This window comes from Theobroma cacao, chromosome 7, assembly GCF_000208745.1.
Source record: "Theobroma cacao cultivar B97-61/B2 chromosome 7, Criollo_cocoa_genome_V2, whole genome shotgun sequence".
NCBI lineage: Eukaryota > Viridiplantae > Streptophyta > Magnoliopsida > Malvales > Malvaceae > Theobroma > Theobroma cacao.
The window spans coordinates 4,264,241-4,291,871 of NC_030856.1; the positions used below are offsets into that span (position 1 = coordinate 4,264,241).

At 32.2% G+C, this 27,631-nt stretch overlaps 1 protein-coding gene, 4 long non-coding RNA genes and 1 pseudogene across 5 annotated transcripts; all 6 read left to right on the top strand.

The window, feature by feature from the left end:
- Window positions 3,699–4,236, top strand: LOC108662962. Its single transcript, XR_001928857.1, has 2 exons — window positions 3,699–3,804; window positions 3,971–4,236. It is a non-coding gene; the product is annotated as an uncharacterized LOC108662962 (long non-coding RNA).
- LOC18593841 lies at window positions 8,456–9,662 on the top strand. Its single transcript, XR_001928846.1, has 2 exons — window positions 8,456–8,572; window positions 9,317–9,662. It is a non-coding gene; the product is annotated as an uncharacterized LOC18593841 (long non-coding RNA).
- On the top strand, window positions 11,001–11,858 carry LOC108662957. Its single transcript, XR_001928847.1, has 2 exons — window positions 11,001–11,150; window positions 11,513–11,858. It is a non-coding gene; the product is annotated as an uncharacterized LOC108662957 (long non-coding RNA).
- Window positions 16,133–17,293, top strand: LOC18593844. The gene is made up of 2 exons (XR_001928844.1): window positions 16,133–16,249; window positions 16,776–17,293. It is a non-coding gene; the product is annotated as an uncharacterized LOC18593844 (long non-coding RNA).
- Window positions 20,144–21,301, top strand: LOC18593845 (annotated as a pseudogene).
- LOC18593846 lies at window positions 24,201–25,696 on the top strand. The gene is made up of 3 exons (XM_018125041.1): window positions 24,201–24,374; window positions 24,721–24,778; window positions 24,900–25,696. The coding sequence occupies exons 1-3, from the start codon at window positions 24,201–24,203 to the stop codon at window positions 25,694–25,696; spliced, it is 1,029 nt and encodes a 342-aa protein (XP_017980530.1).

Consider the following 27,631-nt stretch of genomic DNA (forward strand, 5'->3'; position numbering starts at 1 on the left):
CGAGTTTCTCGGATAATTCCTTAGGTGAGAGAATATCCCGAGTCCCACCAGTATGATGGGCGGATTCGGAAAATATCCTCGATAAAAGGTCGTTTGTCCGGCATTTTTATCTCACGCCATGCATTTCATCTCGCCACCCATTTGCATTCCATTTTAGGTTAAATAGGAGATAAAATAAAAAATAATAATTAAGGAAATCTAGTGAAATTAAAAATTAAAGCCCAATAGGATAATCTAAAAATGGTACCGTTCATGGAATGGGCGTCCGAGGGGTGCTAATCTTTCCCCGGGCGTAACCGTACTCCCGAACCTAGATCCAGAAAATTGTAGACCGGTTTAAGGTTCTTTTCGGTGGGCTTAAAATTAATTTAAGTTTTCATCAATTAGAATCGAGTCAATAGGTGGCCAATCACACCTAGTAAAAAAAGATTGGTGGCGACTCCTAGTTTAATTTTTAGTGAGTTTTCACATTCACGTCTAGCGGTCGGGTTCCCGGACCCGCACGTTACGACAATTATATTATATTTTATGCTTTGTGTGGAAAATTGGTTCCATATAAAAATTAATTCACTCATTGCCATGGAAATTTCATGAGTTATCCCTTTGTCAATTTTGCTCTTTACATAATGCATTTGAATTTGTCATCCCTAACAATTTAATGGTATCAAGCTTTGAAAATTAAGTATGCTTTTTCTTTCATTTATATGCTTTTTCTTTCATTTATGATCAACTGGCCTATAAATAGAAGTCGAGAGAGGAGATGCTCAAGTCAACCTACACAGTATAATTACTCCAAAATGAAGGCATTATTTCTCATAGTATGCATTCTCTTGGCTTCCTCTCCCTTTATTCCCACTTCCACCATGGCTCAACAACTAGTCGAGAAGGGTAAGGTCACCTAGTTTTTAGTATTTTCAATAATTTTAAATAACTTTTGTACATTTTTTTTATAATTAAAAAAAAAATATTCGAATTTTACTTTTTAAATAAAAGAATTATGTATTAATTAATGAGCCAAATATTTGAGTGCAACTTCCTTACCTTTGATTGCTTTGCATGGAGAGTTTCTTAATGTAGAGGGAGATTGATAATATAAATCTTTTGTATATATATGATCAATCATATGTAAAAACTTCATGATTTTAGTTTTTGATTTATGTGTGAAAATTTATTAGATTGTAAAACAAAAAATTTACTCGATCTATTAATATTTTTCTATCTTTAAATGAGAAAAAAGAATTTTTTATTCTTTCTTTTTTGGTCTAGTTAATATCCTTGTTGCCTTAGCTAAGTACTTTGGTTTTATGTCTGTTAATTCCGCAGGTATCCCTATTGATCCTCCTGGTGCACCTGTTCGATGTGGCCCTAAAAATCCTTATTCAAGTTGCATCCCCGAAAGGCCTCCTGGTGGGTGCACGATTTACCATCGTGGAGTTGGTTGCAGTCCTACTGGACCTTGAATGGAGGAACACTATGGGTTTAACAGTGTAATGAAAATACAATAGCCAATAAGTTGCCAACTACTGTGTATCCTTGGTAAATAACAAATGAAATTTAAGTTTCTCATCATTTGCATTATGAAGTCTACTTTGTGTGTGATGTATTGTGTCTTTCTACATATGTGAGAAATAAAAAGTTGGAGTCTGTTTGAGTTTATCTACAAAGTGATAAGAGTACAGTGAGTTTTGAATATAAATTTTGGTTTATAGTCATAACTTTTTTTTCTTATACTAAGAACAAAATAAAAGTAAAATAGTTGGTTTAAACTAGTTGACATATTATAAATTCAATGTATCTAGTTAAGATTGTTATCATATAAGGCTCATTGAAGCCTGCACATTTTAAGAGCAAAGGTTTCTTTATGTATAGTCTATTCCATACTCTTTAAGTATAATCTTTAATCACCAAGCGAGTTTTATAACATTCAACGGATCCATCTAAACGAGTTTTGATTTTATAACTCATTTGCAATCAATATTAGAAGCCTTCTTAGAAAGGAGGTCGATAAAATTCCAAGTACGAGTTTTTTCAAAAACTTGAAGCTTGTCATTCATAACTTGAGGTTAGTATTAACCTCACGGTAAGATCGAGGCTCATGGAAGGAATTATAATAGGAGAAAAACAATGATAATCATGGAGATAATGAGGAGTTTTTCTTCCTAGCGGTAAAACGGCGAAAGGTTAAGAATAGATACAGTATTAACAACAAGATCAAATTCTATAGGAATAAGAGGTGGGGGAGGGGGGGGGGGGGTAAGGATTATAAGGAAGCTCATCAGATGTATTTTTAGTAAAATTGGGAAATAAATCAACAATATGTCAGTAAAAAATTGAGAAGAAGTAGAAAACGAGAAATGAAATTTTGATAAAGAGAAAACTAATGTGTCATTCCAAAACTTGAGATGCCTAGAAATACATAACGTATTTGAAATAGAGATCTATTTCAATCTCATATAGAAGTAAACAACAAAGTTGGACACGTGCATGTAATTTATTGACGTGTTCGTGTGGTTGTTGCACCTTGAATGTGGCGGGAAAGCTATGGAGATCTATTTGCTGAAATGGCAATGGGAGTTTATAGCTAATGAAGTTGCCAACCAGATCATCATGAAGTTGCAGTTGCCATGGTTGACTACCACAACTTTGTTTAGTGTAAGCATTGTGCTTTATTTGTAGTAATTAGTTTTTAAGATTCTCAAAGACTTTTAATTTGGACGCTTTATATTTTATAAGAATTAAAAAGAAAAATAAAAAGCTACTTCTTGTAATGTAATTCAATATTTCATGGAATTAATTTTTCTAACCCTATTTTTTGAATGGCAATTATTTATATGTAATTGAATCCTTATTTAAAGGATGGGTCTATCATTTTACATTCAACAATTTTGTTTCTTTAATTCACTTGACGAAATCAAAGTCAATGTAATTCATATTCATTTACACTAGCTAGTACATTTGGATTAATGTAATAATAATTATAATAATAAAGAAGTAAACTACTTGAATGGACTTGGGGTAAAAATGATCGGATGAAAATGACATGCATGAATCTTTTTCTATCATTAATATGTTTTAATATCTTAGGCATGAATCATGTAAAAACACATTTCAGCCTAATTCCAAAAGCCCAATTTTTATTTTATTTAATTTTTTGATGATATATAAATATTGGAACTTCATTAAAATCAAGATTACATATTCCATTTCCTCATAATTAAAAAAAGTAAAAATGACCAGAATTAAAAGTAAAATAAATAACTTTAAAATCCTCCACTACCACTTCCAAATTTCACCAACACATGTCTTTTTTTTTTTTTACTTCGATACATAGTAGCTTGCAAGTAGACTTTTCATGGATCGAGCAGCTAGTATAGTATCCATGAAATATATTCCATCTTCTTCCTTCCATCTCTTTAAAAATCTTCTGTTCCAAGTGAGAGAACACTAATGAAAGAGACAAGAGAAAATTTTATTTTTTATGCCTTTGAGTGGAAAATTGGTATTAAAAGTAAAGGCACTCATTGCCATGGAAATTTCACGGGTTCTCCCTTTGTCAAATTTGCTCTTTATATGGTGTACTTGAATCTGTCATCCAATGTTATCAGGCTTTGAAAAGTATGCTTAATTTCTTTTATGTAAGAACACACTTGAATAGGCCTATAGATAGCAGTCGAGAGAGAGGGGATGCTGAACCCAACCTACCTAGTAACTAATCCAAAATCAAAGCATTGTTTCTCATAGTATGCATTCTCTTAGCTTCCTCTCTCTTTATCCCCACCTCTACCATGGCTAGACAGCTGCAGGGTAAGAGCAACTAGTTTTTTTAGTATATTTTACGGTTAAAAATTATAATTTCAATCAAATAATTTTTTCTGAAATAAAAAATTGATGCAAATTGCTTGAGTTAATTACATTGATTTTATGTATATGGATGCTTTAACAGCATGATATATCCTTGTAAATTTTACAGCAGATCCCATTTATAATCGACCTGGTGTTCCATGTGGCCGTGGAGATCCTTACAATCGAATGTGCGTACCTCATGTAAAGCCATCTCCTCCTAAGTGCACAATCTATAATCGTCGTGGCTGCAGTCCTCTTGCATCTGTACCTTCACTGTGGAGGGAAAGCCATGGAGAACTATTGGCAAATTATAAAGGGAATAATTATATGAAGCTAAATAAATAAGTTGCCAACCAGATCATGAAGTTGCAGTTGCCATGATTTGAGTTTTGACCACTACTACTAGTACACTTTGTTTAGGATATATATGTGTAATAAATTGTTCTTAAGAGCTCATATTGATGAATTGATGATTTCTAGTAAGATTCTTAGTTTCAACGTAAAAATTAAAAACAAAATAAAAGTACTTCCCGTTATATGTTGAATTTAACTTTATATATATATCTCCAATGGTGGTATAACCTTTAGCAAGAAGGACAGAAATAAATTATTGCTTATTCACCTTCTAAACAAAAGGAAAAAAAAGTATGCTGCTTTTTCTTCACGCTATTAAGTCTCTCTAAATCTTTTTCCTAGTAAGAGAATATATTAATGAAAGAGACAACAGGAACACTTTGTCTCTTGTGTGGAAAATTGGTCCCAAAAATGCAGTCATTGCCATGGAAATTTCGTCACTGCAGTCATCCCATTTGTCAATTTTGTTGTTTTTCGAAATCATACTCAAAATCGATTATAATTTTTTTTTCAAGGGCAAATCGATTATATTTTTAAGATAAAAATTTTAAAAATTTCGAATGAAATGATATTTTATATCAACGGATATGACGTTTACTCAAAATTTGAGACGAAAACATTTTTTTTTAATGGTTAAAAGGATAGTTACATAGAAAACAAAGCCCTACAACTTGTGTGAGGGACAGAGGGCATGCATCACCTTTCCACTATATTTCCCTTTCCAATAGTTTTGTTTCAATCAGATCTTTGAAATGGTCAACAGAAATGTTCTAGTTAATGTCACCCTGTAACTACATTTGTGGACTTGGGGTCAATGATTTTAGCTTTCATTGAGAAGAATTGAATGGTAATTCAAAGTCTTTGAAAATTAGAAATTGAAATAAACTATGATTATTGTTTATTTACCTTCTTAAAAAAATTTGATGCAGGTTGTTGAACAGGACACTTTCATACAACAAATTTCTCTTTATATATATAGAGGGCATGCATCACCTTTCCACTATATTTCCCTTTCCAATAGTTTTGTTTCAATTAGATCTTTGAAATGGTCAACAGAAATGTTCTAGTTAATGTCACCCTGTAACTACATTTGTGGACTTGGGGTCAATGATTTTAGCTTTCATTGAGAAGAATTGAATGGTAATTCAAAGTCTTTGAAAATTAGAAATTGAAATAAACTATGATTATTGTTTATTTACCTTCTTAAAAAAATTTGATGCAGGTTGTTGAACAGGACACTTTCATACAACAAATTTCTCTTTATATATTATAATATATATATAAATATATATATATATATATATATATATAATATATTACTTTATAATATATATATATATATATTCAATGGTATAATTCAAATACTAAACAAAAAATGCACAATGTCAAGAGTAAGTAATTGAAATTTTATATGTATTGGTAGGATTAGCTTTAGCAAGAAGGGCAGAAACAAATTATTGTTTACTATTCACCTTCTAAACAAAACCGAAAAAAAAAGTATGCTGCTTCTTCTTCACAGTAGTAAGTTTCTCTAAATCTTTCTCCAAGTAAGAGAATCTATTAATGAAAGAGAAAACAAGATCAATTTGTCTCTTGTGTGGAAAATTGGCCCTAAAAATGCAATCATGACCACGGAAATTTCGTCACTACAATTATCACCTGTTCACTATCTTCCCCTTTCCAATAATAGTTTTGTTTCAATTGGATCTTTGAAATAGTCAACAAAAATGTTCTAGTTAATGTGACCTCTAACTACATTTGTGTTCTAGTTAATCATGATTATCTGGTGATTAGCTCATGACTGATCTCTTGTAATTATTGCTTGATATCTCTACTGTTGTTTTTGCATATCTGCTATCTTTATGCTTTTGCTTTTGCATGTTGCTGGTTATTGTGGTCTGCTGCCTTGGTTGGATTGGATTTTATTTTTGATAGTCTACTGCTTTGGGTTGATCTTTAGTTGTATAATGTTTTTATTAGGATGGTTTTTCAGTGTAAACAGGTTTTGCTATCTCTATGTACCTCACGCTTTTTCTTGATTATTGCTCTAGCCATTGTCTTCCCTTTCGGGGAAGTATATTTTTGTAAATACCATTTATTATTAATGAATTTCTCCTGATTGACTAAAAATAAAAGGTAATTCAAAATCTTTGGAAATTAGAAATTGATATAAACTATCATTGTTGTTTTGTTTCTTTAATTAACTTGACAAAATCAATGTCAATGTATTTCAGATTCATATACACTAGCTAGTACAATTGCATTAATATAAAAATAATAAAGAAGTAGACTACTTATATTAATTTGGAGTGAAAGTGGTCGGATCCATGAAAATGACATGCATTACTCTTTTTTAATCATTAATATGTTTTGATATCTTAGGCATGAATCTTGTAAAATCACAATATTTCAGCCAATTCCCAAAACCCAATTTTTATATTATTTAATTTTTTATAATATATAAATATTGGAATTTCATTAAAATCAAGATTACACATTCCATTTCCTCTTAATTAAAAAAAAGTAAAAATGACAAGAATTAAAAGTAAAATAAATAACTTTAAAATCCTCCACTACCACTTCCAAATTTCACTAGCACATGTCCTTTTTTTCACTTCGATACTAGTAGCTTGCAAGTAGACTTTTCATGGATCGAGCAGCTAGTATAGTATCCATGAAATTTATTCCATTTTCTTCCTTTCCATCTCTTTAAAAATCTTGCTGTTCTAAGTGAGAGAACACGAATGAATATTATTGTTTCTTGGTCAACCTCGAAACTGTTCTTCATATTGAGTAGAATTAAGGAGTACTTATTGAGGCTATCAATGGTAAGGGATGAGGGATGTCGTAAAGTGATCTTGGTTATGGATAACAAAATCGCTGCATAGGTGATTCAAATGGAAACTAATGAACCAAATGCTAATTCAGATTTAACTTTAGGCCATTAAAAATTTCTTAAGGAAGGAACGATAAGTTAGTATCATTCATTTATATTGCAAATATAATCGTTTGACGAATTTTCTTAAAAATATGACCTTTGAACATTCTATTGGTATGACACTTTTTAAGAATTCTCTTAGAAGTAATGTTTCAATTTTATTAAGCGATGTTATGAGAATTTCATTTCCATGCGTTTTTTTGACATAAATGTATTATTTTTATTTTTATTTTTTAAAATGCACATCGCCGAGAGTAAGTAATTGAAATTTTATATAAGCTTTAGCAAGAAAGGCAGAAATAAATTATTGTTTATTCAGCTTCTAAACAAAACCAAAAAGAAGTATGCTGCTTTTTCTTCACACTATTAAGTCTCTCTAAATCTTTTTCCAAGTAAGAGAATACATTAATGAAAGAGATAACAAGAACACTTTCTTTCTTGAGTGGAAAATTGGCCCTAAAAATGCAGTCATTGCCGTGGAAATTTCGTCACTGCAGTCATCCCTTTTGTCAATTTTGTTGTTTTTTGAAATCATACTCACAATCGATTATATTTTATTTTCAAAGGTAAATCGATTATATTTTTAAGATAAAAATTCAAAAAATTTTGAATGAAATGATATTTTATATCAACGGATATCACATTTACTCAAACTTTGAGACTGAAAACATTTTTTTTTAATTGTCAAAAGGATAGTAACATAGATAACAAAGCCCTACAACTTGTGTGAGGGACAGAGGGCATGCATCACCTTGTCACTATCTTTCCCTCTCCAATAGTTTTGCTTCAATTAGATCTTTGAATTGGTCAACAAAAATGTTCTAGATAATGTGACCACTACGTTTGTGGACTTGGGTGTCAACGTTTTTAGCTTCCATTGAGAAGAATTGAATAGTAAATTAAAGTCTTTGGAAATTAGAATTAATTGATGTAGATTATGATAATTGGTCATTTATCTTTTCTAAAAAATGTGATGCAGGTTGTTGAGTAGGGTACTTTCATATTAAATTACAAGCTAATTAACAAATTTATTTTTTATATTATATATGTGTATATGTATATGTGTACGTAAATATATTTGTAAAATAAAAATAAATATTCTTAATTTTCTTTGCTTCATTAAGTCTTTCTAAAAATCCTTAAGAGTTTTTCCAAGTGAGAGAGTACATAATGAAAGAGACAGCAGCAATAATTCATCGAAAATTGGTCCCAAAAATTACTGCACATTGCCCTGGAAATACTGGCGTCAATATTTGAAAAGTATGTAAGAACAGAGTTGGATAGGCCTATAAATAGCAGTAGAGAGAGCAGATGCTTAACTCAACCTAGCTAGTAATTCATCAAAAATGAAAGCATTATATCTCATAGTATGCATTTTCTTGGCTTCCTCTCTCTTTATTCCCACTTCCACCATGGCTCGACAACTGGTCGAGAAGGGTAAGGCCGCCTACTTTTAGTATTTCCAATATTTTAAATAACTTGCACACATTTGATTGCTTTGCATGAAGAGTTTCTTCGTGTAAAGAGAGATTTATAATATAACTATTTTGTATATATATATATATATATATGATCAAATCATAGTTTTTTTTTTGTTAAATATCTAAATAAGTCTTTAAACTATGTCAAAAAAATCAATTCAGCCCTTATCTTTTTTATTGCGCTTAAATAAATCCTTGAATTTTTATTTCAGATCAAATAAACCTCTAACTATTGACTAACTTTTATTAATCAATAATACATATAGTACTTTTATATCATGTTATCTGTCACGTGACAGATGAAGTGGTATTAAATATTATTGATTAAGATTTGCGTGCTTACTTTTTTACTTATTTACTCAGTCCTAATCAATAATATTTAATACTACATCATCTGTCACGTAATAGATGTCATGGTATAAAAGTATCACATGTACTATTGACTAATGAAAGTTAATCAACGGTTAGAGAAAGGAATTTATTTGACTCGAAATAAAAATTCAGGATTTATTTAAATATAATAAAAGGATAAGGGCTGAATTGATTTTTTTTTGCATAGTTCAAGAATTTATTTAATTATTTAACCTTTTTTTTTAAGCATAAACTATTACTTTTCTTTTAAAAAAAAAAACTTCTATCTCCTTAAATATCTTTGTTGCCTTAGCTAATTACTTTGGTTTTATGTCTGTTAATTCCGCAGGTATCCCTAATAAGCTTCCCGCTGTACGTATTCAATGTGGCCGCAATGCTCCTTACAAAACCTGCATCCCTGGACATAGACCCGGAAAGCCTATTGTGTGCCCCGATCCTTCCAGGACTAATTGCCATCATGGTGCACCTTGAATGGAGGAAAACTATGGATTTATTAGCAAACAATGTAATGAAAATAGCTAATAAGTTGCCAACTGCTGTGTCGTTGGTTTAGAAACATGAAATTTAAGTTGCCCATCATTTGTATCATGAATTCTACTTTGTCTACAACGTAATGCATTTTTATAGGTATGTTATAAATAAAAAGCTAGTGACTACTTCGACTTTGTTATAAAGTGATAAGAGTAAGATGAGATTTGAATATAAATCTTGATTTACAGTCATAACACTTAAATTAGCTAGTTTAAACTAGTTGATAGACTATCCTCTAGATCCAATACATTTAGGTAAGATTGTTATCAATATAAGGCTCACTAAAGCCTGCAGATTTTATGAGGAAGATGAAATTAAGTAAGCGGAGATAACATGTATACACCTTCCTGTACAATACTATTGAGAAATTCATTTTTAAAAACATCTTAAACTTTTTAGATTTTAGTTCGAGATATTATTCTTTAATAAAAATTAGATAATAAATTTAGATGAGTGATTTAAACTCATTGATTCTTAAAAAGTGTCAACTAGACTTGATTCAATCAATGAACAACTCTACTTGCAATGTTCCAAAACTACAGCTTCAATGAGTTCATTAAAAACTGCCACATCTACACATCCTTGAGAAAGCATTATTGCACCAGATTTTTTTTTTTATAATTGAGAGAGGGGAGAATTGAACCATACTCTTTAGATAAGGGATCATACATCAACCAATGAATCAAATGTTCGGATGCTATTGTACCAGATTAATTACTTAATTAATCATAAATTAAGCAACCAAACACAGCTTAATTACCACGCCTTGCCCTTTAACTTGATATCAAACAAACATCTTCTTCCCAAATTTGAAAGGATATACTAATTACATATAGATATAGCAAAGACATCCATTTAATTTGTGTGAAGGAGAGGGACTAAGGGCATCACTTTCTTTCCAAAGAGAGATCACTCTTCGTCTGACTCCACAACCTCATCATCTTCTTTCCTTTTCACTGGTTTCGTCTCAATTAGATGACTTTGAAACAGTCAAGAAGAAAAAAAAAGTGTTAGTGACTGTGACCTTTGACTACATCTTGAACTTGGGGTCCATATGTTTCTATATATCTTCCATTGAGAAAAATTTTATAGTACATAATAACCAAAGTTTAATTTGGAAATTCTGGTGCATGTTGTTTGAAGGATCTTTTCATACTTCTAGTTACAATTTGATTAATAAATTTGTTGATAAATATATATATATATATATATATATATATACATATATGTGCGTGTATTTATATATATATCTCAAAAAAAATATTTTGAATTTTCTTGTTCTATTAAGTCTCTTTGAAAAGCTTTATAGTTTTTCCAAGCGAGAGACTACATAAGGAAAGAGACAAAAAAGAATAATTCGTGGAAAATTGGTCCCAAAAATTAATGCACAGTGCCCTGGAAGTTTCATGGGTTCTTCCCCTTCGTCAATGCAGCAATCTTTGAAAAGTAAGTAAGATTAGACTTGAATAGGCCTATAAATAACAGTAGAGAGAGAGAGAGAGGGGATGCTTAACTCAACCGACCTGGTGATTACTCCAAAATGAAAGCAATATTTCTCATAGTATGCATTCTCTTTGCTTCCTCTTTCTTTATTCCCACTTCCACCATGGCTCGACAACTAGTCGAGAAAGGTAAGGCATATTTTAGTTTTAGTATTTCCAATCATTTTAAATAACTTACAGACATTTGATTGCTTTACATGAAGAGTTTCTTAACTTAAATAGAGATTGATAATATATGTATATATATATATATATATATATATATATACTTGCAATTCATTTTACGTAAAAATTTTATAATTTTAGTTTTTCATCCATGTAAAAATTCATCAAATTCAAAACAAAAAATTAAAGACAATTTCATTTTTACTCCATCTGTTAATTTTATTTAATTTTTAATAGGAAAAAGATTTTTTTTCCTTTTTTTAGCTGAGTTAATATCTTTGTTGCCTTAGCTAAGTACTTTGGTTTTATGTCTGTTAATTCCGCAGGTATCCCTAATAAGCTTCCAGCTGTACGTAATCAATGCGGCCGCAATCCTATTTTCAAAAACTGCAGCCCTATAAATAGACCCGGAAAGCCTATTGTGTGCCCTGATCCTGCCCTGACTGTTTGCCATCCTCCTGGACCTTGAATGGAGGAAAACTATGGATTTATTAGCAAACAATGTAAAGAAAATAGCTAATAAGTTGCCAGCTACTGTATCGTTGGTATAGGAATAGGAAATTTAAGTTGCCCATCATTTGTATCATGAATTCTACTTTGTCTACAACGTAGTGTATTTTTATACATACGTTATAAATAAAAAGCTAGTGACCACCTCGGCTTACTTATAAAGTGATAAAGAGTAAGATGAGATTTGCATATAAATCTTGGTTTATAGTCGTAACACTTCTTCTTGCACTAAGAACAAAATAAAAGTAAATTAGCTTGTTTAAACTAGCTAATAGACTATCCTATAAATCCAATACATTTAGTTAAGATTGTTATCATATAAGGCTTAGTAAAATCGACAGATTTTATGAGAAATATAAAATTAAATAGGTGGAGATAACATGTATACACTTTTTTCTTGTAAAACACCGTCGAGAAATTTATTTTTAAAACATCTTAAATTTTTCACATTTTAACTTGAGATATTATTTTTTAACAAAAATTAGATAATAAATTTAATTTTAATGGATTAAGACGAGTGGGTTGAACTCACTAATTCTCAAAAAATGTCCACTAGACCTGATTCGATCCATGAACAACTCTACTTGCAATGTTAAGAACGCGCAGCTTCAATGAGTTCATCAAAAGCTGCTGCATCTACACACTCTTGAGAAAGCATTATTGCACCAGGTTAATTACTTAATTAACCCTAAATTAAGCAACCAAACATAGCTTAGTTGCCATGCCTTGCCCTTAAACTTGTATCAAACAAACATCTTTTCCAAATTTTGAAAGGATATACTAATTACATATACAGCATGGAGATCCCATGGATGTCAAACCACCGAATCCAAACATACAGTCGCATAATCGAAATAGAAATCCTCGTGAGTGTACGATCTATAATCGCTGCCGTTCTGTACCTCCCGTTGCACCTGTACCTTGAATGTGGTGTGGGAAAGCCATGGAGATCAATCGGCAGAATGATAATGGGAGTATATCTATAAAGCTAATAATAAGTTGCCAACCAGATCATGAATTTGCAGTTGCCATGATTTTGTGTTTTGAAGACTACTACTGGCATACTTTGTTTAGGATATATCAAAGCGAGGATCGAAAGTGGTGGCAGGAGGGGTGGTCATCACTTTTTAATTTTTAATTATTATTATTATTATTATTAATTTTGAGATATAAAATTTTATTATTTTTATATAATTACTTTTTAATTATTTCTCATGTAAAATCTTGATCTTGCCGCTAATATAATATATATGTTGTATTATATGTGCAATAAATAGTTCTTAAAAGCTCATGAGTTCCTGCTATATAATTCAACAACTGGTTGAATTCAGCACTTTATATATATAGATATGTAATGTATTCAATAAAAAGCGAGGGATAGTTTAAACTTGTATTATCAATTGTCTGATTATTCAATGGGATCGTAATGTTAATTTTTTTTTAAAAATGATTTTATTAGTACTAAATCATCATGTCAATCAAAATATTATTAAAGATTTTTTTCTCAAATAATATACCTGGTTTGTGAAAAAAAGACTTCTACCTGGCTTCTATTGGCATAATGCAAATTTCTTAACTATTCTCCACTGTATAAATCATATACTAGACAAAAAAAATGCACAATGCCAAGAGTAAGGTATTGAAGCTTTATATCTATTGGCAGGAGTAGCTCTAGCAAGGGGGGCAGAAATAATTATTGTTTATTCACCTTCTAAGAAAACAAAAAAGGTGTGCTGCTTTTTCTTCACACTTTTAAGTCTCTCTAAATCTTTTTCCATGTGAGACAATACATTAATGAAAGAGACAACATGAAGAATTTATCTCTTGTGTGGAAAATTGGTGGTAAAAGTGCAGTCATTGTCAAAGAAATTTCGTCAACACAGCTACCCCTTTTGTCAATTTTGCTCTTAATATATTCCATTTCAATTTTTGTCATAAGATAGTTATCAGATAAGGCTCACTAAGGCTTGTAACTTTACAGGAAGATTAAAGTAGGTGGAGGTAACACGTACACTCGTTCCTGTTAAATACTGTTGAAAAATTCAATTTTTTTGAAAGATAATTTCATTAGTAACTTGCTTTACAAAAGATGCCCCATAAGGCAAGAACTGCAAAATGTAGCAGCAGCAAGATAGAGAATATACAAGCTCAAAATCAACCTGATCAGGTTGTAAGGGATCAATATAGACGACCCACAAGAACAAACCAACAGAGATCACACACCTAGTAGATTGTTGCAGACAAATCATCTCCTGACAACCCAAGAAAACCAAGAGGACATCCTTCACAAACAGAGCTCAGCAACACGAGCTAGCAAAAACGAGGAAGCAAGAAAATGCTTGCAGATGGGCCTCAAACAAAAACACAAGGCCATATAGCAGAAGCATAGCTCGTCAAAACAGCCAAATGGAACAACAATCCAGCAGCAGAGAGAAGAAAAGAGTGTGAAACAGCAAACCTCAGGAGAGAGTTTTCAACTTTCAAAGACTTCAATCAAATCATTTTTTATTACGACAATGCTAAAAGATTACAGACAGAAATAAAAGTAGAATACATAACTTTAATATCTACCATTCCCAAAATTCCACCAACACATGTCCTGTTCTTTTTCTTCAATACATAATACTTTGCAGGAAGACTTTTCGTGGATCGGGCAGCAAGAAGACTGCTAGCCTCGTCCGACTCAGGCCGGGCCTTGGACAAGCTCTGTAGACTTGAGCTCGAAATATATTATTACATTAATATAAAAATTAAATAATAAATTTAATTTAAATTGATTTAAACAGTTACCGGAATTCTCTCATTTTTTAAAAATATTAACTATACCTGATTCGATTCATGAACAGCTCTACTCGCAAGTAATCACTTTTCACAACAATTCGCACAAAATTATTTGTTTTAGCCTAACTCCAATCTCCAAACCGAAAGGAAGAGCTTCCAATTCAGTATGCAAAGGAATGTAAATATGATCAACCCTCAAAGAAGCACCAAGGTCCCTAAGAGCCACCCCCAAATCCTGCATCTTCAATGACTTTGTCACGAGCTGCAGCATCTACACACCAAAGCCTCCCTTTGAGAAATCGTTATTGCACCAGGTTAATTAACAAACCATAAATTAAGCAACCAATCAAACCCAGCTGAATTGCTCACGTCCTAGCCCTTACATTTTTTTTTTATAATTGAGAGAATAAGAATTTGAACCCTACTCTTTAGATAAATTTGAATGTTACTCTTTAAATAAAAGATCATATACCAATTAATAAATCAAATACTCGAGTGCATCCTTACTTTTACATTTGTTATCAAACAAACATCTTTTTCAAAATTTAATAAATAATCGCACTTGTTTTTTTTTTTTTTTTTGAAAAAGATATACTAATTACATATAGATATAGCAAAGCCCTGCACTTCCTGTGAAGGAGATGCACTGAGGGCATCACTTTCTTTCCAAAGAGAAATCACTAGTCATTGGACTCCACAACCTCATTACCTTCTTTCCCTTTCACTGGCTTCGTTTCAATTAACAGTCAAAGAAAAACAAACGTGTGTTAGTTAATGCGACCTCTGACTGCACTTTGGACTTGGGGTCGGTCCATGTTTCTATATATCTTTCATTTATAGTAAATAATAGCGAAAGTCTTTGGAAATTAGAAATTGATGCAAACTATGATTATAGTTTATTTACCTTGTAAATTTCTGGTCCATGTTGTTGGAGGGTATTTTCATATTTCTAGTTACATCTTGATCAATAAATTTGTTCTTAAATATATACATTTGTGTTTGTAGCATTTGTGGACTTGGGTTCAATGTGTTTCTAGCTTCCATGCATTGAGAAAAATTAAATAGTAATTCAAAGTCTTTGGAATTATAAATTGATATAAATTAAAATTATTATTTATTTATCTTTTTAAAAAAAATTTAATGCAGCACTATTAGAAAATCGGACAATTGTGACGAAAAGTTTTCTGTCATTATTTTTTTGTCACAGCTAATAATTTATAATGATAAAATTACGATGGTTTTATGATAAAATTAATAATAATTTATTTTTAAAAATTTGTAACAGATTTATTGACTGACCTACAAGTCTTTTTACCTAAGCTAATTTACTATGCTGTTGGGAATCTAGAGCCGATAACCCCACAGACTTACTACGGCACATCAACTGTAAGATTAATAAATTCAATTTTCAAAAAAAAAAAAATTGTCATCCAGGCTGTCTTGCATGTAAATGGGAGACTATATAATGAAAGAGACAACAGCAATAATTCATGAAAATTAGTCCCAGAAACTGATGGGTCCCAGAAATCCTGAAAATTTCCGGGGTGGGTCCCTTTTGTCACCCCCAATAATTTAATAATAATGACATCAACCTTTGAAAAGTTTGTGAGAACACAGTCGAATTGGCCTATAGATAGCAGTTGAGGGAGGAGAGGCTTAACTCAACTTTCCTAGTAATTGATCCAAAATGAAAGCATTGTTTCTCATAGTATGCATTCTCTTGGCTTCCACTCCCTTTATTGCCACTTCCACCATGGCTAGGAAGCTGCAGGGTAAGGGCAACTAGATTTTTTTAATTGTATCCAATTTTTTAGACAAGTTTTACATATTAAATGTGAACTTATTTAAACTTCAATTTTGTTTTTGTTCAATAAGGTTGTATTTGTGAGTATCAATCAAATAATTTTGACATACTATCTAAAAAAGTCTCTAAAGTATTCAAAAAAATTTAAATAAATTTTTATACTTTTATTATATTCAATTAAAATTTTTTGTTATACCAGTGTCATGTGATTCGTTAAGGTATTTTTTACTCTTCATGTCAATATCATATCAGTGTTATATAAATATAAAATGATAAAAGATATTTTGATTAATGATAATTAATCAATCATTAATCATAAAATAAAAATTTATTTAACCTAAAATAAAGATATCCCTTATTAAACTTAATGAAAAAATAAAATTTTATTGAATTTTTTTAAAATAATTTAAGAGTTTATTTAAGTATTACCTCAATAATTTTATTTTGTATATAGATGATTTTAACAACAAGATATATGCCTGTATATTTTGCAGGAGGACAACCCATTGATACCATGCATAAACCACCAAGGCATCCGCCTGATCAATTTAAGCCTCCTGGCGGAGGTGGTCCAATTAACCCTCCTCCTACACCTTAAATATGGGGTGAAAGCCATGGAGATCTATTGGCAAACTTATAACGAGAATAAATTATATAAAGCTAATAATAAGTTGCCAACCAGATCATGAAGTTGCAGCGGCCTTGATTTGTGTCTTGAAGACTACTACTAGTATACTTTGTTTACGATATGTATAAAGTGTTATATGTGCAATAAATAGTTGTAAAGAGCTCATGACGAGCCCATGATGGTCTTGTCCTGGAAGGATCATCCTCCCTTTCCTTTCTGTATTAAGAAAATTCGTGAAGAGTTGACCTTCATGAGTTACGGCCGCTAGCACATCCAACTGGTTTATCACTTAAATTACAGGTTCAACTAATGTTATCTGTAAATATAGTTTGTAATGAATGAAAAAAAGAAAAGAAAAGGGAATGTTGTTGTTGCCTTGTTTTATTCTCCTCTGTTCATCCCTGTTCTCGGGCATCAAAACAGAGGTTACTTACAGTAACCATATCTCTCTCTTAAAAGCTCTAAAGCTCTACATTTGCACGATGAGCAATAGAAAGGAGACTTGATCAGTGAAAGAATAGAGATTATCCCAAGGAATCCACTTTTATTTTTTCCCTTGGCAAATGCAATGCTTTTATCAGCTTTGTAAGTTTTTTGCAGCATGAGTTTCCAAATAGATTTATTTTCTTTTGATAATCTATTACTAAGAAATCTTAACATTTTCATTGGAAAAGCCCTTCTGATTTGATTACAGAGACTGTGTTTTCTCTTTGAAAATACCATATACTTGAGGCCAGTCAGGTCAACATACTCCAAATTCAATGCTGCATTCAGATCAACAAGTCAAAAACTAAGATGATCCCAAAGTTTCTTCAATTTGTGAGAGCAAAATGAGAACATTAAATCCCTTTAAAGGAAGAAAAAAAAATGCTCATTATTGTGTATTATCTTTCGATATCTATCTACCCACCACCAAGAAAGTTAACTAGGTAAATGAAAAAAATAGTAGGGGTAACAAATCTGCAATACAAGAAAGGTTATATGGAAAAAGTTGGTTTCAATAACTTAGAAATAAGGAGGTTTTTTTTATTAAAATTAAAAAAAAATGAGGTGTTTATACAAAATAATTGTTAGAGATCATTAAATATATATTAACTTTAGTAGATTGAGGAAAAGGGAGATAGTTCAGAATTAATAGTGTGGTAAAAATTGAAAAATGATAAAAAATTGATATTTATTAGGTAAATAATTGAGAGAGTAGGAGAATATATCATCTTATTGATCATCTTGACTTATATATATTTTTAATGAAAAATGAGATATATAATTGAAAATTAATATAGATGAAAAAAGTGAAAAAAAATAAATATTTATTAAGTATGAGAGAATAAATAAATATTTATTAATTATTTTAATTTTGTATATTTTGTATATAATTAATTATATTATTATTATAAAATTAGGAAACTTATGAAAATTTGAAGCTTAAAACTTTTGAAGCCGGCCCTGGTTGGTTCTGACCCAACAATATCTTTAAGTATTCCATTTTGACTTTCAATTGAGAATATCTGCACCCATTTCTGGCAGTAAAATTAACAAATGAAGATTGAAGAATATGCAGTGCATTTGCAAGTATTTGTCTTTTGTTGTATGAAGCTGAATTCCCTGAGCTTAAATTAAAGAGACATCATACTTTTTCAGAAGAAAGTTAAGGGGCATACTAGAGTTTTATCCTCAAAGTAACAGTTTTTGTCCTTTCATTATTGATATACAGAGGCTACATGTCAGCCCTAAGTTCAAGCCTTAAGGGCAAAGCAACCCATCTGATGATTTTGCCATTGCAAGTAATTAACAAAAAGCCAAAACAACTCCCCTTCTTTCAGGACTGTTAATATATCAAGTCTCCAGTTTCCTGGCTGAGCAATCTGCTGTCAAATAGTTCTTGTTGCCAGGGCCGGCCCTTGGGTGAGGTCACTCAAGTAAAGGCTTTAAGTCCCTACTTTGGAGAGGTTCTAATTTTAATAAAGATTTATAATTTTATAATAATTATAATATAATTAATTATATTAAAATATATAAAATTTAAAAATATAAAAATAATTAATAATTAATAATTTTTTTTTAATTATGTGTATAATAAATCTCAATTTTCTATTACTTCGTTATTTCTAGAATGTTATTAATTCTTAACTATATTATCTTATTTCTAATAAACTAATAGTCATATATATTTAATTATCTCCAACAGCTATTTTTTTTTCACTTATTTCTCTTATTTCTAATCAATGCATTTAATGATTTTCAACAGTTATTTTTTTCTTATATACAAAACTAATTTTTTTTTTCAATGTATAATATCTACTTTTAAAATCTTCCTTTCTCATATGCTTTTTCTTCCTCTAACTTCAATTTTTCTCCAAAGAATACATAACAAGTTTGTTCTTTTATTATCTTCATAAAGCTGTGAACCTCATTTAAAAGAATATTACCTTAATCTTGAATGTTCCTTAAAATATAACAACTATTCTGATATTGATGGTTTAGATTTATTTTCAGAGTTAAAAATTTAAAAAAAAAATTATACATGAAGAAAACAATCCAATTGACATAGTTAATCATATAAGAAGACTCAATTCTTTTCCAAATGCATATATTGCTTTTAGAATAATGTTAACAATTTTAGTAAGTGTTGCTTCAGGAGAAAGAAGTTTTTCAAAACTAAAATTAATAAAATCTTCTTTAAGATCAACAATGTCTCAAGAAAGATTAAATGGATTAACTATATTATCAATTGAAAAAGAAATATTAGAAGAACTTGATTATAAAAGTTTAATTAAAAATTTTACATCTTAAAAAATTAAAAGAATAAAATTTTAAAAAAAAATTAATTTTATTAAAAAAAACCTCATTTGAATATTTCGTTTCAAGCTTTTGAACTTATTGAGCCACCCTTGCTTGTTGCAGATAAAGTTGGTACAAGAATGGAGTTCCTTGAATCCTTCAAGCATAGCAAAGTTCGCAGATTAAATGCATTGACTATCATATTTAAGTCCTATTCTATATAAAATAATGACATGTATATCTAGTCCCAATGCTAAGTACTCAAAATGATTTTACCTTAACCATGTTCATGCTTCAAATCCTAGTGACAGATTAGATAACATTGCAAGTATGAAAATAATTAAACAAATAAAAAGACGACGCAAAATAGAAGGAAACATAGCCATTAGAATTCTATAAAGAAGACCACAAAACCTGGAGTTCTTGCATCATTTGGATTCTGATAACTTAAGAATGGAGATCATTAGAAGTAGCTTTGTTTTTATCATTCTGCTCGTCTTTGTTTCAGGTGTGGTACAATCAAAAGCAGATTCTGTCCGCTGCAGAAATCCCGCAAGCCGATGCTATGGAAAGTACATAGAATGCCCTTATGAATGCCCTAGCACTAGCTATGGCAACCAGAAAGCTAAAGTTTACCGTGTTAACTGTGATTCACCCGTCTGCAAGTCCTATTGCAAACGTAAGATCGCCTGCTTCCTGTTCATTTTGAAGGGTCTCAGAAACTAGAAGTAGGATCACAAAACATGTTATTTTATTGTAAAACATATGAATGTTAAAGTTACAATGACATCAATTAATTTTGTTTTTTCTCGTGGTTTTAGATCGCAAACCAAACTGTAATGGTCCTGGATCAGCATGCTATGATCCTCGCTTTATCGGTGGAGATGGCATTGTCTTTTACTTCCATGGAAAGAGCAATGAGCATTTCAGCTTGGTCTCCGACAGCAGTCTTCAAATTAATGGCCGCTTCATCGGCCATCGCCTTGCTGGCCGAACCAGGGACTTCGCTTGGATTCAAGCACTAGGAATTCTATTTAACTCTCACTCCTTCTTCCTTGAGGCCACTAAGGCTGCAACATGGAACAGTGAAGTCGACCATCTAAAATTCAGTTACAATGGTGAGGATTTAGTTGTTCCAGAAGGTGCTCTCTCCAGTTGGTACTCCTCAGAGAAAGATGTGAAAGTTGAGAGAGTAGCAAACAAGAACAGTGTCATTGTAACTTTGAAGGATAGTACAGAGATTATGGTGAATGTAGTTCCAGTGACGAAAGAAGATGACAGAATTTGCAACTACAAAGTACCTTCGGATGACTGCTTTGCTCACTTGGACGTTCAGTTTAGGTTCTTGCCCTTTCTCCTGAAGTTGATGGAGTGCTTGGCAGGACTTACAGGCCTGATTTCGAAAACCCGGCCAAGCCTGGTGTGGCAATGCCTGTTGTGGGTGGCGAAGACAACTACAGGACAACCTCACTTCTCTCTGCAGACTGCTCAACTTGTTTGTTCTCACCTGAAAGTGGTTCAAACCAAAAGACAACATCTGTGACTGAGTATCTCACTCTTGATTGCACCCGTGGGGCTTCAGCAGGATGTGGAATTGTTTGCAAGAAATGAGTGCTAGACTTGATCGGTGAAATAAAAGCTAAAGCTATATCTTCTTAGAGATAAAGCATGCATTTATGCAATCTTTTGCTTTCCTATGTACTTTGCTTTGTTGTACTGGTCATTAGGTGAATTATATCAGTTGACTTGAGGTGTCTTTGTGCATGCTAAAGTTAATAACACTTGTCCTTATTGTAAACAAGTGTTAACGAAATGATGCCTGTATATATTTTGAACTTGCTGACTAATGAAAGAACTTCTTCATCTTTATCAGCTGCTCTGTTTTCTTTCTTCCTCTCGACATATAGTCATCACCATTGTTTTATCATTTTCTTCTTACTTTTATATCATATCTCCTGTCAATAAATGAATATTGTCATCCTTCTAGTGCTATTATGTATTGTGCTATTATATTTTCTTTTATGTAAGTTCAGTATGTTATATGCCTGCATTGACTGGTTATATATTTGTTCCTTTAACCAATGTTGATGCTGATCAATTGTCATTGATTGATTATGATTCAGTTTGTGTTTATCAGTCAAGGGAACGACAGTTCACCTCATTACAATCGATTTTGCAAGACTATGCCCCAAACAAATGACTCAAGGGGTATACCAGTACAAAATCACACTAAATTTTCCTGAAGAACCCTATGAGCTTAGCAAGATTCCAGACTATACAAACCCATCGACCCAACACGCAAGACACAAAAGCTAAAGGGTGCCGGGACTTTCCCTGTGAAATGAAAAGCGAAAAAAAATGTACCTATTAAGACTGGTGAAGTACTCAGTTGCTTGCTCCTTCTACATTACCAGTACTCCTACTAGATGCTTCATCCCATACATGGAAGCACAAACTTTCTTCCATATTGAGCCATAAAACATTCATAATTGAAGCTTCTATCAATCTATCTGATTTCAATGAGTAACTTTGGGCCTTCGCAATTCGCAAAGAAACAAAAACTAGCCAGATAAAAACAATCTGCTCATAAAATAATTAGTATTATATATATATATATATATTTAAAGAATCCATATAGATCCTTGGTTTGTTTCTGTAACTTCCTTTGGTTACGAAATTTGGAGATTACCTTTCTACTAAATTCTTTGAGAAATTGTAGTGTAACTATGAGGTCCTAATGCAAACCACATAATTTTTATATAAGTTTAAAGAATCATGTTGAGATGAGTATAACAATCCCACTTATTCAAATTTTTAATATCCTTGTTAAGGTCACATATCACAATCATAATCAAGATCTCAAAGGACTAAAATCTTACTAGCGCAATATAGAAATCTATACCAGAATAGCACATACTCTGATACTAATTGTAACGACCTGAATCCACGTACCTTTGGCTTAATAACTTTTCGAACCTAAATTACATGACTTTAAAAAATAATTCAAGTTACTAGTAATGATTGATTTAATCTCTTATATAGATCTTAATTCAAACGATGAGCAATGGGGTATCACATGTAAAATAGGCGTAGGAAGCCAGTGTTTTACCAAATGCAATGCTTTTACCAGATTTGTTAAATTCGTGGCAGATTTTGCTAAAGTTTCCCAGTCACATGAGATGCAAAACCTTTTGGTTTCAGAGTAAGATCTGTACAAGTGCCTGGTCAGAATCTAGAAAGAATAATTGTTTCAACAAATGATTTTTGAGAATGCTGTCATCTTGACAGCAATTTTGCTTTCCTTTACTTCTGGTTATGCAACATTCTTGTTCTCCATTGCAGTTAATTGGAATTTTGTTTTTTTATGAATAGAAAGAAAAAAATCTAGGGTTCATATGGCCTACTATCACATTCAACACAATTCAATGCAAAGATGCTCAAACATTTATTTTTTTTTTCTTTTGATATATCATTGCTGATAAACCTGAAGTTTAGTGCCTAAATTTTCATCAGAAAACCTGCTATAAAGAAAATGAACTTTGATTATGGACCATGTTTTCTCTTCAACAGAACCATAGTTGAGAGCCGTCAGCTCAAACATATTCAAAAATTTATATGCATTATCTTATTCAAAGTTATGTTCAATGCCTAACAGAAACAAAGAAAAGAAGAGTATATCCTCCACCAAGCAAGCTGCAACAAGATACTTAGTGGAAGCAAACTAAGCAAAAAGAAAACGATGGAAGCAATAAAAGATTAAGATAACACATATGCAATACACACCCAGGACAGGTTATATATATAACTGAATCCTTAAGTATCTGATGGGAAAAATCAAATTTTTCAATAAAGAAAACATGGATGCACCTTTAATTGGTACAGATAAGGTAAAGAATCAGAACCTGTATATGAAAGTAATTTGACTTAGATATTCAAGCCCTGTATCAAGAGCTAATTCTCCTTGACGATACAATTTAAAATGTATATGAAACTTTTTTCAGAAGAAAAGTGACTTGGGAGAGTTTTATCATCAAAGTAACACTCCCCTTTTGCCCTCTTAGCAATGTCAATGGTCGGCCATGAGTTAAAGGGCTTAAGGCTAAAGCATTCCTCGGACAAGTTGGCAGCCAGTTGAAAAATAAACTATTTAGTTTAAAGGTTGCCACTACTTTCTAGGGCTCCAAGATCTAGCAAAATGTTGGGGTTCCTTCCATCTTTTTGAAGCAGAGAACATTTTACAACTTAATGGCATTGATTATAATAAGTAAGTCGTCCTAGTCAATTTAAAGAATGACAAGTACTTCTAGTCTCACCATGTTCATGCCTCACATTTAGGGAGAGATTCCTTAGACAAATCATCACAAGTATAAAAGCAATTAAATAAACAGAAAGAAGACTGGCATTCAAAGGGAACTTTGCCTTTAGAGTGCTATAAAGACTGCAGAAGGAAACCTAGAGTTCTTGCATTATTCAGAAAATAAACCCTGTTTCTTTCTGCTAACATTGAACCATGAAGATGTTAAGAAGCAGATATAGTTTCATCGTTCTACTGATCTTTGTTTCAGGTGTGATACAAGCAAAAGCAGATGACTTCAAATGCCCTAAAGCAAGCCGATGCTATGGAAAGCGTATGGAATGCCCTAAAAACTGCCCGAGTGCAAACTCCATGAACACAAAGGCTAAAGTTTGCACTGTTGACTGTAATTCAAATAGTTGCAAGCCCCACTGCAAGCGTAAGATCACCTGCATCATTTTCTATTTTAAAGTTTCTCAGAAACATGTTCATGCTTCTATACCTATATACAATTAAAGAATCCCTTGGTTTCTTTATGCTAATGTCAAATATGGAGATCAAAGAAGAAGCTCTATGATTATCATTCTAGCAATCGTTCTACTACTTTGTTTCAGATGTGAAAGGTATGCCATTACCAGCAAAACCAGAATATTTCCGCTGTCACCCGGCAAGCCGATGCCAGGGAAAGCTTATGGAATGCCCTAATGAATGCCCGAGCGTTAAATTCTCGAACAAGAAAGCCAAAGTTTGCTACGTTAACTGTGATTCACCCGTCTGCAAGCCCCAGTGCAGGCGTAAGATCACCTGCTTCCTTTTGATTTTGAAGTTTCTCAAAAGAACTAAAAGTAGAATGCTGTGAATGCTAAAGGTATAATGACGTAAATGTTTCTTTTTTTTTCTATTTCATGATTTTAGATCCCAAGCCAAACTGTGATGGTCCTGGCTCAGCATGCCATGATCCTCGCTTCATTGGTGGCGATGGCATTGTCTTCTACTTCCACGGAAAGAGCAACGAGCATTTCAGCTTGGTCTCTGACAGTAGTCTCCAGATTAATGGTCGCTTTATTGGCCACCGCCCTGCTGACCGAGCCAGAGACTTTACTTGGATTCAAGCACTTGGAATCCTTTTCAACTCTCAGAAATTTTCTCTTGAAGCCACCAAGGCTGCAACCTGGAAAAGCGAAGTAGACCATCTAAAGTTCAGTTACAATGGAGAGGATTTAGTTGTTCCAGAAGGTGCTCTCTCCCTTTGGTACTCTCCTCAAAAAGATGTGAAAGTTGAGAGAGTAGCAGACAAGAACACTGTCATTATCACATTGAAGGATACTGCAGAGATTATGGTCAATGTAGTGCCAGTAACCAAGGAAGACGACAGAATCCACAACTATACATTACCCGCTGATGACTGCTTTGCTCACTTGGAGGTGCAGTTCAGGTTCTTTGCCCTGTCCCCCGTGGTTGATGGGGTGCTTGGCAAGACTTACAGGCCTGATTTTGAGAACCCTGCCAAGCCTGGTGTGGCAATGCCTGTCGTGGGCGGTGAAGATAAGTATAGGACAACTTCACTTCTCTCTGCAGACTGCTTATCTTGTTTGTTCTCACCGGAAAGTAATTCAACCTCAACCAAAGAGACCCCTTCGGTGAAAGAATATGATTTTCTAGACTGCACCCGTGGTGCCTCTGCCGGATATGGAATCATTTGCAAGAAATGAGGGGTAGAATACTGATCCGTTGATCCGAACAGTGAATAACAGAAGCTAAAGCTTCTGCCAAATGAATATATGTTGTCATCCTTTGAACCTGCTGATTTATGCATGTGTTAGTATACCTATTTGTTCATTATATGTCATTATGTTTTGTGGCTGCATGGGAGCCAGGTGCTCAGCTGGAACAGCTAGTTGAATGCCTGGTTTCTCCAAAAGGCAATTGATTGTTGGTTGTCGGTTAGTATTAATTTATCATTACTTATGATTCTTATTGAAGCAAGAAGTGTTTTTGAATTTCCAGTTCAAGACAGTAGATAGATCGAGCAAGATTGTACTCGCCATGCTAAAGAAAAGCCATTGAACTCCCAACATATTATCTTCAATTCAAGCCTTTGCAGAGTCAATTGCAACCAAATTTGCCACCAAAAAGAAATAGAAATTAAAGCTTAAGATATTTATAAAAAATCATCATTCATAAAGTAACTCCCAACAACTGAACAAATATAATTAGTAAAATATACCATTGCCATCCTCATTATGATCAAGAATGGAAATGTTGTGGAACAATTACCTTCACATAATAAACTAATTTTTTTTAAGTATGGTGGAGCGTAGTATTTGCTAATAAAACTACAGGGGGAATTCACCTTATTACCGGCGAAACTATTAAGATGATGATAAAAGAAATCTTAATCCCATATCAATTAAATTAGGATATCTTGAAAACTTTTATAATAAGGGTCTCTCCAATTATCCTCAATCGATTTTAAATTGAATATTTATTTTAAAAAATTTAACATGATATTAGAGCAAGTTGCCTTATTTGGTTGGTTTTCTTATGAATTCTTTCAAAATACGTGCCTTAAGTCCGTTGTTATTACATGTGAGGGGATTATTGAAGTAGTGATGATAAAAATAAAAATCTCAATCTCACATCGGTTAAGAGTATTTTAAAAGCTTAAATATAATAATCGTCTTTTCACTTATCATCAATTGATTTTAAATTGAATACTTATCTTAAAAATTTCAACAAAAACCATTGGCCGAAGATAGAATCAATCATATATAATTTTGTAGATATGAGTAAAGAGTTTTGTATTTAGCTGCAGCATGACTACTTTTAGCTTGGTGATTGTTTAGATAATTATGTTTTCATTAATAAAATTCAACACATTCAGACTATATGATACATGAAAATTCCCTGTAAATAGTTATTATAAGTATATACTTTATATCTCAGATCTTGACATCTTGTTCTGAACAAACCAGAAATTTGACAACATTAGCTACTTTTTTTTTATCATGGGTAAATTTAAGACTCCATAACTTGAAAATAGACTCTGCACAGAGCCTTCTTGGCACAGTCATAATAAACCTCTCATCAAAGCATAGACATGGTCCTTACATGGAGTACTTCTGAATTTGTTATGGTATCTTTAATAACAAGAGTTATTACTAAATCCTAGTCTTGCCCTGCCTAATTGATCCAAAGCAGTGAATAATTTCTACAGCAGCAGCATTTCTTAAAGAAACAAATGAATTGGAGAAGCTAAAAAAGAAAGCAGATAGTAAGAATTTTCCTGCAGATTCATTATTCCCATCAAGGCTTTAAACATGTTAAAGTTAACATTGATCGAGGCGGCCTGGTAAACTACAATATTAGACTCTCAGCAACCATGCAAAGGTACCAAGAATCTTTTCACATCAAATTATTTCTTCTTAAGTGTAGACACATAAATAAAAAAAAATAAAATAAATAAATAAATTAAATAAATTAAATAAAAAAAATAAAAAAAAATCGGGATGGCTGGGCGTACGCCCAGCCATCCCGTCGCCGTCCCATCCCCCACCCACTACGCGGGATGTGGGGTTCTGGCCACCAACTCCAGGGGTGCCAGAACCCCCTCGCCGGGTTGTCCAAAAAATTGGACAACCCGGCTC

Excerpts from the sequence above, each read along its gene's own strand:
- LOC18593846 (XM_018125041.1), top strand. The coding sequence starts at position 24,201 with ATGAAGATGTTAAGAAGCAGATATAGTTTCATCGTTCTACTGATCTTT. Across the intron at positions 24,375-24,720 it reads CCATGAACACAAAGGCTAAA|AAAGCCAAAGTTTGCTACGT; the intron begins GTTTGCACTGTT and ends TTCTCGAACAAG. Across the intron at positions 24,779-24,899 it reads CTGCAAGCCCCAGTGCAGGC|ATCCCAAGCCAAACTGTGAT; the intron begins GTAAGATCACCT and ends TCATGATTTTAG.